The sequence below is a fragment of the Oryctolagus cuniculus genome, chromosome 1 (genome assembly GCF_964237555.1).
Source record: "Oryctolagus cuniculus chromosome 1, mOryCun1.1, whole genome shotgun sequence".
Classification (NCBI taxonomy): Eukaryota; Metazoa; Chordata; class Mammalia; order Lagomorpha; family Leporidae; genus Oryctolagus; species Oryctolagus cuniculus.
In genome coordinates, this window is record NC_091432.1 from 51,056,432 (window position 1) to 51,068,816 (window position 12,385).

Genomic DNA, 12,385 nt, shown 5'->3' on the forward strand with positions numbered 1-12,385 from the left:
GAGCCACAGCGCCGGCTTGAACCCACGTTGTCTTGATGCCTGCTGAGCACTGGCCAGCGTCCTTTGTGACAAAGTGACAGAAAGTCAAGTTCTCCTCCTGTTTTTCCAGAGCATATAGCCAGATGCTGAGGTTCACAGGATTCCAAGGGGCATAGGAGGAGAATGAGGTGCTGCACAGGGCCCTCAAGAATAAATGCCTCTGAATTTCAGGTATTTTTGTCATCTTTGTAGACCCATTCCTCCTATTTCTCCTGATAACACTACCACTAATGATTATGTGGTACAAGTTGTTATGGGCAAAGGATTAAGAGATATGGAGGGGAAGGCTCAATAGGCTAATCCTCTGCCTGCGGCGCCGGCACACCAGGTTCTAGTCCCAGTCAGGGTGCCGGATTCTGTCCTGGTTGCTCCTCTTCAGTCCAGCTCTCTGCTATGGCCTGGGAGTGCAGTGGAGGATGGCCCAAGTGCTTGTGCGCTGCACCTGCATGGGAGACCAGAAGAAGCACCTGGCTCCTGGCTTCGGATCAGCGCAATGTGCTGGCCAAAGTGCGCTGGCCACAGCGGCCATTGGAGGGTGAACCAACAGCAAAAGGAAGACCTTTATCTCTCTCTCTCTCACACTGTCCACTCTGCCTGTCAAAAAATAAAAATAAAAATAAAAAAAGAGATATGGAGGGGGCTTAATCTTTTTCCTTTGAATGGGGTCAGAAACATTACATAATCTTATACACAGGATGCCAATGGGCCAGATAAATCAAAACGCTATACATCAGGTGGTCTTTGTTTTAGACTTCGCCTGTGGATACCAGGGGTACCACAGCTATCAAGGAAGGAAGGACATATGGAGATAGGGAAGGAGGTTTGATACATATGATAGACACTGCAGAAAGAAAGATGGAAGATCTAGGGGCAACAGCCATCAAGTTAGAAATGAAATCAGAGGGGCTACCCACCAAGTCCCAGGTAAGGAAGGTGACCCTCTTAAGGCTAGGCAGCAAGCTAATGCTGGAGCCAGAACAGACCTTCCAAGCCAGCAGTTCCCACCGAACAAGGGATCTCCCTCTCCTTTCCCCTGGGCCTGCCATTTGGCCCCAGATTATGCAGCTCACCTTAGCTATGATGCGACACAAGGCAGCCCCCTCTTGGGTCAGGCTGAACAGGTTCCCTGTGCTGCACTCCGTCGTATAGATGTTGTCTGAGGCATCGATTTTTCTCACCAGTGCCTAAGAAGAAAAAGAAAAATCAGCCTATTACATACCCATCTGTGCTCTGATCATCTTCCTTAATGGAATACCCAGTGGACCCATGCCCCCAACAGTCCCCATGGAATCTACACTCCTGCTTCCTCTACTGCCCCGCGGTGGGGCAACAAGGCTCTGGCTTTGGGAAAGGCATGGACCTCGGTGAGGTCTGAGCTATATTTCAGAGATCAGGGCTCATTTCAAACCTAAGGGCTTAAGCAACACATTTGGAATGTATTTTCAGTTCAACTGAAAATCGGCTCTCAATACCTGCAGACTCACCGGATTATTTTCTTGAGCTACTCACTCCTAACAAGAACAGAAAATATCAGTGAAATAAACCATCATATTGAATACCAATGGGGCTGGAGCTGTAGTGCAGCGGGTTAAAGCCCCAGCCTGCAGCACCAGCATCCCATATGGGCACTGGTTCGAGACCCAGCTGCTCCACTTCAGATCCAGCTCTCTGCTATGATCTGGGAAAGCAGTAGAGGATGGCCCAAGTCCTTGGGCCCCTGCACCCACGCGGGAGACCTGGAAGAAGCTCTGGCTCCTGGCTTCAGATTGGCGTAGCTCCAGCCATTGTGGCTATCTGGGGAGTGAACCAGAGATGGAATACTTCTCTCTCTCTGCCTCTCCTTCTCTCTCTGTGTAACTCTGACTTTCAAGTAAATAAATAAAAATCTTTAAAAAAATAAAGAAAACCAATGAGTTGTCACAGCTATGACCAAAGAATCTGCTCAGTTTGGATGGCTATTATCCAATGGTAGACTCCATCTGAGTTACAGAGTGGGGTTAAGTCAAGAAAATCACTCTCCTGTGGCTTCTGTTCAGGTGACATCTCTATTAGGTGTATAGTCAGGCCAACTTAGCAACATGGGAATCCTGTCCAAGGGTGGGTAACTCAGTGAGGAATGCCATCCTGACCAAGGATCCAAAACTAATGGTTGGAGGCACTGGGAGTGACTGAACTAGGACCAACAGAGGTCTAGAAGAAAAGCAAATGCAAGATTCACTAACAAATAAGATATGAAGATTATTCCTAGAAGAGCTTTGCTAATTTCTGGAAAAAAACCTTATCGTGTAACTTGAGACCACTTCATAATCAGCCATTTGCTTTGGAGCATGTGATTTATTGATTGTAAATGAGTCCTGCCTGCTAATTAATACGAGTTACTCAAGTTTCTCCTAGGGGGTGTGCAGATAGAGGCTGGGAGACTGCCTTTGAAACCATCAGATGGGGAAGTTAAGAATTCCTTAGCTGGGTACTCTGAGCAGCCACGTGTGCCATTTCAGCTGCCATGTTTATTTTTTAAGATACAATGATGGATTTGTTTTTAAACAACCATGGTGTAATGGAAATGACACCTAAAAGGAAATGAGGACCCCAGGGTTCTACTGCAAAATAGGATGATTATAGATAATGTTAAATCAGGTGGTATTTCTCTGTTTTAGAAATAGAGATGTTTTCACTGCAAAGAAATGCTCAGATAAAAAGATTTTCTTTGATTGGACATTGAACAGTGTACATATGTAATAAAACATCGCATTGTACCCCCATAAATATGTACAATTTGTATATGCCTGTTCAATTTTTTAATTTAAAAAAAAAGGAGATCTGAGTTCTAGTCTTAGCTTGCCTTTAACACACTTTGCTAATGGAGTGTGCATATGATTCAAATCCTGGTTCTGCTACTTCTGTTTATATGTCCTGGAGCAAGCAATTTAGCCTTCCTTTGCCTCAGTTTTCTTATACATAAAATGGTGGAAACAACAGTGTCTACCTCTTAAGGTACTTGTGCCCATTTCTTAAGACTGTTAGTTTATACAAGGGACTTCTACTGGTAGACACAAATATTAGCATTTACTATTCTGTGATCTTGGGCAGTTGAGATAAATCCCATATACTTTGGCTTTCTCAGTTGTAAAGTGGTTAAACTTAAAGGAGTTGAGGTTCATAATAAATGGTTTTATCTCTTCTTTATTTAAACTCATAGGAATTCCTCACATGCATAGCATGCTAATCCTCTACATATAGAAGCCCAAGATTAAACATGTATTTACTCAAAGTACATTAAATATAAAAATCATACCCAAAGATTAAGCAGAGGCCCTTGAAGGAGAGTCAATAAAAGGTAAAATTAATAACTGAGACTTGTCACTACAACCCTCTACAATGAACATACTTCTTAGAATCTCCCCCATCATTACTGTAAGCAATCACACATGTGATACTTATGCTCATGTAAAAATGCAGATTTCATATATTGGGGTCCTGTACCTAAATAGTAATTACCTAATGTTCCTGATTAGTGTTTGCACTTGAAGCAAATTAGCATTACATTAAACAATTCAAACCCAATGTCTTTTGCAATCAGCTGCTAATATTAGACCATTTATGTCTGAGAATAAATTCATGTTAATGTCTATACACATATATACACTAATTACACCTCAGATATGCCTCATTTAATCAGATCTCTGACAAAGAAAAGTTGTAAGCATCTTTTCCAGAGCTTACATTTGGAAAGATACAAGACCAAACGCCCTACTGAAACACCACAATCTGTCAGAATAGGAAGGGTCAAAGCTTTTGTCCAATCCTCATTTCAGTTAGTGAAACTGACACCCAGAAACTTGATCTGGGGTAAAGCTAGACCCTGACCCCTCTGTACCTGATTTCTTATTTTCAGAGGTCAGTGAATCCATCTCCTTCCATACCTGCAGGACACTTCATGTCACCTGCACTAGCAGATGGAGGCCTCGAGGCAAGGATAACTAGCTGGCCGCATTAGTGGTTCTTACCAGTAGGAGAGTGGTTCTCCACCCTGGCCTCTCATTCCCATCTAACATTCTGTGCAGGAGTCACTAGGGCTCCTCCAACAGAAAGCATAGCTGACTGGAAACCCTGCTGCTCCTGACCTTGTGTTGGATCTTTCCCTGAGCTACTCCAGCTGTGACTGAGAATAGCAGGACTGGGCCAGGAGCCTCTTCTCTCAGGTGGCCGTGGCTCGGTTCTCTGTCTGCTTCTCTTCCTGCTCCACCCCTCCTTCCTCCTTTTCTTTCTGAGATGTCAGGCCTGCAATGTGCTTTCCAAACTGCAACTGCTCTCTCCCTTCTTCCTTCACAGGAATTGCCTACCCATTCCTGTCCTGATCTCTGTTTCAAACTAATACAGTCTCGAAAAATCAAGATCCTTTTTTTTTTTTTTTGCCCCCAAGAAATCAAGGAGACATTGGAGAAGTTTCAAAAATATGCTTCATCAGTCTGTATCATGAGAAGAGTGGTGAAAGAATGAAAACAAAATAAATAGCCTGGATAATAAATGTTATTAAAAGACAAACTAGGCAGATATGAGACAAACAAGTGAAAAAATTCTAAAGACCAGGACCCAGGAGTAACAGGAGTTAAGGAGATGTGTGCACTCTAACTGCTCTAAGTAAAAAATTGGAAAAGAATGATCTGTTTTGTTTCACAATAAGAAAAAACTGCAACCCAGTAAAATCTGTCTGACATGAGGTAGGCTCTCAGAGAGCAGGTGGAAATGAGTTCCTTGGAGGATCCTGGAGAATATTATGAAGCCTCCCCCTAACGCCTAAGATAGAGAGTCCATAACCAGACATGGCAGAGCAGCTCATCTATGCAAAGGAGTTCCTAAAATGTGACAGATTAAAAATGGCTACAGTCTTTTCTACTGCTGTAGAGAGATGTGTTCTGATTCTCCTTCCCTTGAATCTTGGTTGGCCTTAATGCCTTGCTTGACCAACAGAAGCTAACACTTGGCTGACATAATGTCCTAGGATTCCCAGGGCCAGATCATAATAAGCCTTGAAGCTTCTACCCAGGCTCCCAGGCTCCTTGAAACAGCCTTTTGGGAGCTATGAATTGACAGGTAAGAAGTCTGATAACTCTGAAACAGTCAAGTTGGAAATATATATATATATATACACACACACACACACACACAGACACACACACACATATATGTATACATACAAGATCTCTATCAATACTCTTAGCTGAGACCAGCCTTCTAGCCATGCCCTCCAAGGTGCCATACATGTGAGTAAAGCTGTATAGGCCTCTACAAACCATCTTCCAGCTAAATATCACCTCTGCTGATGCCTCATGGAATGGAAATCACTCAGTCAAGCCCTATCCAAATTCTTGGCCCTTAAAACCATGGAATAGAATTAAAGTGGCTAATGTTGGGATTTCTTTGTTGCTGTTTATTCTGTTTTTGTTTTGTTTTGATGCTTTAAACGTGTTCCAGAACATAGGAACAGACTACAGAGATCAGCATGCATAATGCTAAGGCTTACTGGATACACATCCAGAGGAAAGGTTTTGGATGTGGGAACATAACATCATTTCTGTCTCAAGAGAACATGCTGGAGAAATACATGAAGTTTGGACATACTAAAGAAGAGCTAGACAAAACAACAGCCTAATCCAAATGTAGATTAGTAAATGTTCAGATGGGAAAATATCTTTTGTGTGAGGATATCTAATTTAGGAAGATAAAAGTGGTTAAGATTTGTTGGATTTGGAGGAATTTGGAAGACCCAGAACTTAAGTGATTCCATTTGTCTCAATGAAGGAAATCCTAAAGTCTTTAAGAGTTGCTAGAAAAATAAAAGAATGTGCCAGAATGCAAAGGGAAATATAAGTGGGGAAAGCTGCTCAGATCCAGATCCATTTACTCTATGAGCCAGACAGAAAGACATCCATGTAAGAAGGAAAGTAAAACATTAAAAATTCAACTGAGTTCCTCTTAACAATTTTTTTAAAGATTTACTTATTTATTTGAATGTCGGAGTTGGAGAGAGAAAGCAGGGAAGAGAGAGAGAGAGAGCTCTTCTGTCCACTGGTTCATTCCTCAGATGGCCACAGTAGCCAAGGCAGGGCCGGGATGAAGCACGGACAAGGAACTCACACATGGGAACAAGTGCCCAAGCTTCTTTTAGGTCTCCCACGTGGGTTCAGGGGCCCAAGCGTCTAAGCCATCTTTTCTGCTTTCCCAGGCCATAGCAGAGAGCTGGATTGGAAGAGCAGCTGGGACTAGAACTGGAGCCCATTTGGGAACCTGCTGCAGGCAGAAGGTTAACGTACTGAGCCACAGCGCCGGCTCTGCTCCACTTTTGATCCAGCTCCCTACTTATGTGCCTCGGAAAACAGCAAAAGGTGGCCCAAGTGTCTGGGCCCCTGCCACCAGGTGGGAAACCCAGATGAAGCTCCTGGCTTTGGCGTGGTCCAACCCTGGCTCTAGTGGCCATTTGGGAAGTGAACCAGCAATTGGAAGACCTTTCTCTCTCTCTTTCTATAATTCTGCCTTTCAAATAAATAAATGAATGAATCTTTTTTTCTTTTTTTAGAAAAAAGAGATTGACAGAAGGAAAGAGAACAGTAGAGACATAGTTCATTACTGGGAAAAAAAAAAAAAAAAAGAAATACTACTCAAGCCTGAAATATTCAAAAGGTGTGGAAAGTTAGTACACTGAGAAGCACGTGGCAGAGGGGCTGGTCCTCACGAGGCCCACGGAGCCAGACCACAGGAACATCAGTTGTGGTCTCAGTTTAGGGATTTTCTGAGGCTGATTCTCCATATGCAACACAGGGATCTTAAGGGCTAACCAACTTTCTAGCAAGAGGCAAGGACAACAGCCATGACGATATAGAACTAAAAGTGCCTTTGCATCCTATCCCAAAGGAATAGTTGCTCATTTGTCCCTGACTTGAGAAATGAGTGACCTCTTACACATTTTGAATTCGATAGCTAAAATTTTTTGTCATACATTTAAAACACAATGTTGGAAGGGATGTAATTTCCATAAATATTGCCATAAATAAAACCATTACATCATTCTTTGAGATGTAGTCAATGGAATGTAAATACCAAAACAACTTGATACCATCATCATCCATTGAAAAATAACCTATTTTTCAACATTTTGCATCTTTTCTTCATTATATGTATATTCCCATTCTAATTTTCCCTCAGAATGTTACCTTAATATATTTATGTTTTAAGTGTTATATTGATCACCATTATCATACTTCCCATTGAAATTTGAAATTTAATTTTATTTGTCATTGTTTATTGTCTCCAAAAGTTTAAAAACATTGCCTTGATTGAGTTACCACTACATTTATTATTAGCATAATCAGTCAAAACAAAATAGTTTATAAATTTTGTTGAATGATTATCAATCCCAAAAATTAAAGTTTTGTTATAAATATATCTCAATGAGATGAATGAGGCTTTTATCCTTTTCAGATTTTCATATTCATACACTTATCCTTGACTGAATATTGGCTGAAAGCTATATGTTTAACTATAAACTCTGAAAAATCTTGTTCCCATAAATCCAAGGGGGAACAGGAATTTATACAGCCACATGCTCAATCCTTGCCGCACCTTCTAAATTATGTGACCTATCATCAAACACTATTTTTATTATCTGGAAGCTGATAACTCTTGTAAATTAGTCCTTAATTCTGGTGAGAACAATGAATTGGAAACCACTAGACTTGATTTACAAAAGAATTTGTTACCCAATTATTAGAGATGTTCCCTCACTCATTCTCAAGTTCTGAGGCAAATTAGAAAAGTACTTCATCAAGACTTATCAATTAATTATAAATAGTAATCATAGACTTTTATTTTAGAATATTTTGGTCACCCAAATTATTCAGAAAGAATCTGGAAAATTCAAAATGTTATTAATTTCAGTACCACCACACTTCTCCAGTAAAATATTTTGTGCTTCAAATGTTTCATCAAACCCTTGAAGCTACACTTTACACATATTTAATTTATAGAAAATACCCTAATCTGATTGGCAAAGACAGTCCTTTCAAGCCAAGCCAATCAGACAAGTCACACTTAACTTTCTCTCAATAAAGACCTGATTTCATTTTTAACTAAAAAATGTGTTGATATGTTTTAAGAAATCCTAGAAACCACTGATAAATAATTATGAAGATCATTCTCTAAGGTACAAATGTTAAAAACTGTTGATATTAAAATAACTTAGATCTAAAATAAAATGTATATGTTATAAAGCTGAGATAAAATTATGTACTGAATTTGTGACCCTGCAAAATAATATATTGCTAATGTTCTAAGTTACTATAAATCAAGGGCCAGCATTTCAGCATAGTGGCTAAAAACACTGCCTGCAACATGGGCACCCCATATGGACACCGGTTCCAGTCCTGGATACTCCACTTCTGATCCAGCTCCTTGCTAACGCACCCAGGAAAGCAGCAGACGATGGTCCAGGTCGCTGGGCCTCTGAGCCCATGTAGGAGACCCAGATAAAGCTCCTTGCTCCTGGCTCCCGGCTTTGGCCTGACCCAGCCCCAGCCACTGCAGCCATTTGGGGAGTGAATCAGCACATGGAAGATTCTCTCTCTCTCTCTCTCTCTCTCTCTGTGCCTTTCAAATAAATACAAATAAAACTTTTTGAAAAATTATAAATCTAAGAATACAATAAGAGACAGTGTTCCTTCAGTAAAGAGTTGTATACATGTATTGAACTTTGGTGTTTTTCTGTAGGAAATAATTAAAACAGAATTTTAAAATCAGAAATAACTTGATCAATTTCAGGCATTCTTATGATCAATCTTCCTTACATTTAAAGATGGAAAATGATATACAATGCTTAAGTCTAATTATAATTAGTTCATCTTAAGCAATAGTTTCATCTTCTGCTAACAGAGTATAAACCGATACAAATATTTCAAAGAATATTCCCAGAAAATGGACTTTAGCTGCTTTCTTAAACAATGAGTAGCAAATCTGAAGAAAAAATCATGTAAATCTTGTATCCATATTCAAGATGTATTCCAATACATCTTGAAATACTTGATTATTCTCAAGAACATTCCAGCTACATTTAAAAGAATTATAAATCCTTTAGAATTTTTGGATCTTCAAAAATGCTTTTCCTTCCAGCTAATATGACAACTGAGAGTTGAATATAAAAAACAGCTGAAAGGAATTGTTTTGATGGAAATAGTGCTCTCTCTGCTTTGATCTAAGGAGAATGTTTCTCAAGAACAATACCCTACAGTAGTCACACCATCCATGGGGCATGTGCTACAGGACCCTCAGTAGATACCTGAAATTCTGGCTAGCACCAGATCAAATATACACAGTTTTTCCTGAAATAAAGTTTAATTTATAAATTAGGTACAGCAAGAGATTAACAACCAATACTAAAGAGAACAATTAAAACAATAGACCATGGCAAAAGCTATGAGTGTGTGGTTTCTCTTTCTCAAAAAAAATCATAATTCCTCATTCCACTCTGGTAATATTTTCAGACCACAGCTGTCAGCAGGTAACTAAAAATCACAGAAAGCAAAACCTCAGATAATGCGAGCACTACTTTGAGCATAAATGGATGAAAGAAATCAAATAAGCGGGAAACTTTCAGAACCACCCCTCCAAGCACGCACTCACACGCAGTGTACCACATATCTGAATTCAGAAAATTCCCACACTGGAAAAAAATACACAATTTCTAACGTCTCTCTCAAGAGAAACAAGTGAAAAACAAGGAAATAATTCACAGGGACCTCAGGGTTTAACGGTTCATTCATGATGGCTTCTCCTTGGCTTGAGTCACCACTCTCTCCCTGAGGTTCCTTCATGGCAGTGCAACACCGTGAGATTTGGGATGGGTGATAAAGACTTTTTCTTTGGAGAGTGATAGAAGGAATATCAAAATCTCAGAATATTATTGGGAAGATTATTTTTAGGAAAGAACACAAATAAAGATTGGAGATCTGGAAACAGATTTCCTTGAAACTCTATATGCTTACATTTCTCTTAGGAAATATTTGGGACCCTGGATAATGCAGTGCAGTTAAAGCAAATGTGAAGAGCACTGGTCTAAGTCACTTCAAGGAGCTTAAGTCAGCATTTAGCAGAGGCTAGGAATGAAGACATCTTGAATATGCTGGATGGGAAAGAATGTAAGTCAAGCAAGTCCTAGTAAAGTAGCTGCAAATTCCTGACTTTGCAGGAAGATAAAAATCTTATCAAATGCCTTTCAGTGAGAAAGGAGACATTTTTCTCCCATATATGGTAAACACAATACCACAATTAACCTATAGTGCCTGCTTTCCCAGTGAGTGTCTATCCACAAATCTTTGTGGACTGTGGACAACAGAAACAAATTGACATCTTGCTGAGGCTGCAACCAAAACCATACCCTCAACCCGTCCACTTTCTCTCAGCCACAAACAAGAGTCTGTTAAGGCCTTTGGCAAATCCTTAGGCTGAGTCCCAAGGCAAAATGTTGCCTGGGGTCTCTGCCCTAGGAACTGAGGGTTGGCCTATTTTAACTCTCTATGACTGTAGGGCTAGTGCTGCGATACTATTGTGCATCCAGTGCACTAACAGCCCTTTCAATTTTGTTTGGGAGAAACTGAAAATTTCTGCTCAAAACCTTCCTGTTACTATACAAACAGCTTGAACTGCAGCTGCTGAAGGAAATACAACTTTATCCCACTCCTACCCTGCCCTGGGAGCCTCACCATGGCTGGCTGAGATGAAGAGAATAAGAAAATTGAAAAAATGGCATTTACCTATGGAGTTGGAACTTTGAATTATTCTCAAGAGTAAATGGATTCTAGATAGTTTTCCCCTTTATTTATCTTCCATGAAGTTTTAAAATAGGATAGGCAGTACATCAAAATTTTGCAAATCTTTATTTTTCTCATCTTGCAGTTACATTTGCATTGTGTTTATGTTGCCATTTAATCTCACTGCAGCCTCTGCTTACCAGTATCAGAAATAGCTGTGCAAAACCTGAGCTTGGAAAATACACGGCAACTTCAAGAAGTTCATGGAAAAACTAAGACAAACGTTTTATTTATTTTTGTCTAAAATTGACAGAGACACAGAGAGAGAGATAACTTCAACCTATTGGCAGACTCCCCACATGCCTGTGAGGGCCAGGACCAGATCAAGACTGAAGCTGGGAGCTGGGAATTCAACCCAAGTCTTCCACATGGGTGGCAGGATCTCACATTTGAGCTATCATTGCTGCCTCCCAGGGTCTGCATTGGCAGGACGCTCGAATCAGAAGTGAAGCCAAGAATCTAACACAAGTTTTCCAATGTGGGATGCAGTTACCTTAACCACTAAGCTAAGCATCAGCCCAGATGAGTCTATTTTGTGCAAAGAATTGTGAAATTTATGCATATTTTTCCATATTACTCATTTTCCATGAACTGTGAAGACCTCTCATGGAGTAGGAAGCAAATGTTGAGCTTGAGTGGCAGCAAATCAATCTAGGAACCAATTTAATAACCATAATATTTCTGAACCTTCTGTAAGCAAGGTCTAGGGTTGCCCCAAGGTGATTCCAAAAAGATCCGCAAAGAGGTGTGGGCTGTTATTCTGGGGGAATGGCTTCATGAAGGTGAGAAAGGACTGCTTGCACAGATGGCCAACCTGCTCCCCTAAGGCACCCCAACACACTCTTGCCTCCAACCTAGATAGGGATGTCGGCAACACCACCTTGCTGGCTTGCTCCCCACTCCTCTATGTCACTCACTGAGAGTGTGGGATGAGTTGTCTGGGAAGAAGGAACAGAGTGTGCTCAAATGAGTGCCTCTCTTCTCTTAGGAAGGTCCCTCTCATTTGATCCCTGTTGGAAGACAGGTGCATCCCTCAGGTGAAATCTGAGATTGTCCAATTCAACCAGGGACAAGGAGAAATTTAGTTGCAAGATAAAAGTTTTAACAAGCTCACCTAACCACAGAGCCAAAGCTATGCCTCTTAATCTATTTTATTAGGATAAATGTGAAACACTAAACAAAAATAAAAATGATTGATTCAATGAATAAATGTATGAATATAACATCTATCCACATGAAGCTGAGTCAAGGATTCCAAGATATGGAGGAGAGTCAACTGATTTACTAGAGCATGCCCTAAGTCATCCTCAAGTGAATGATTTATAAACCAAGTTTTCTCCCTTTATCTGCCACATGGCTAACCCTGTATTCCCAGATAGATTCATCATTGCTCATTCATTTTCCCATTGCTGCATCTTACCAGTTAACCTTTAACTATCTCCTTCCCTACCAAGTACTTAAATTATCTTAATCAACAATCAGGAAAG

At 40.4% G+C, this 12,385-nt stretch overlaps 1 protein-coding gene across 1 annotated transcript in view; it reads right to left on the bottom strand.

Annotated features, from left to right (window-relative positions):
* Positions 1-12,385, bottom strand: part of INSC (INSC spindle orientation adaptor protein) — a 128,926-nt gene that overhangs the window by 50,008 nt on the left and 66,533 nt on the right. Inside the window, exon 6 of the mRNA XM_017348278.3 lies at positions 1,110-1,223. Within this exon, the coding sequence (XP_017203767.3) occupies positions 1,110-1,223 (114 nt within the window). The remainder of the gene's footprint in view (positions 1-1,109; positions 1,224-12,385) is intronic.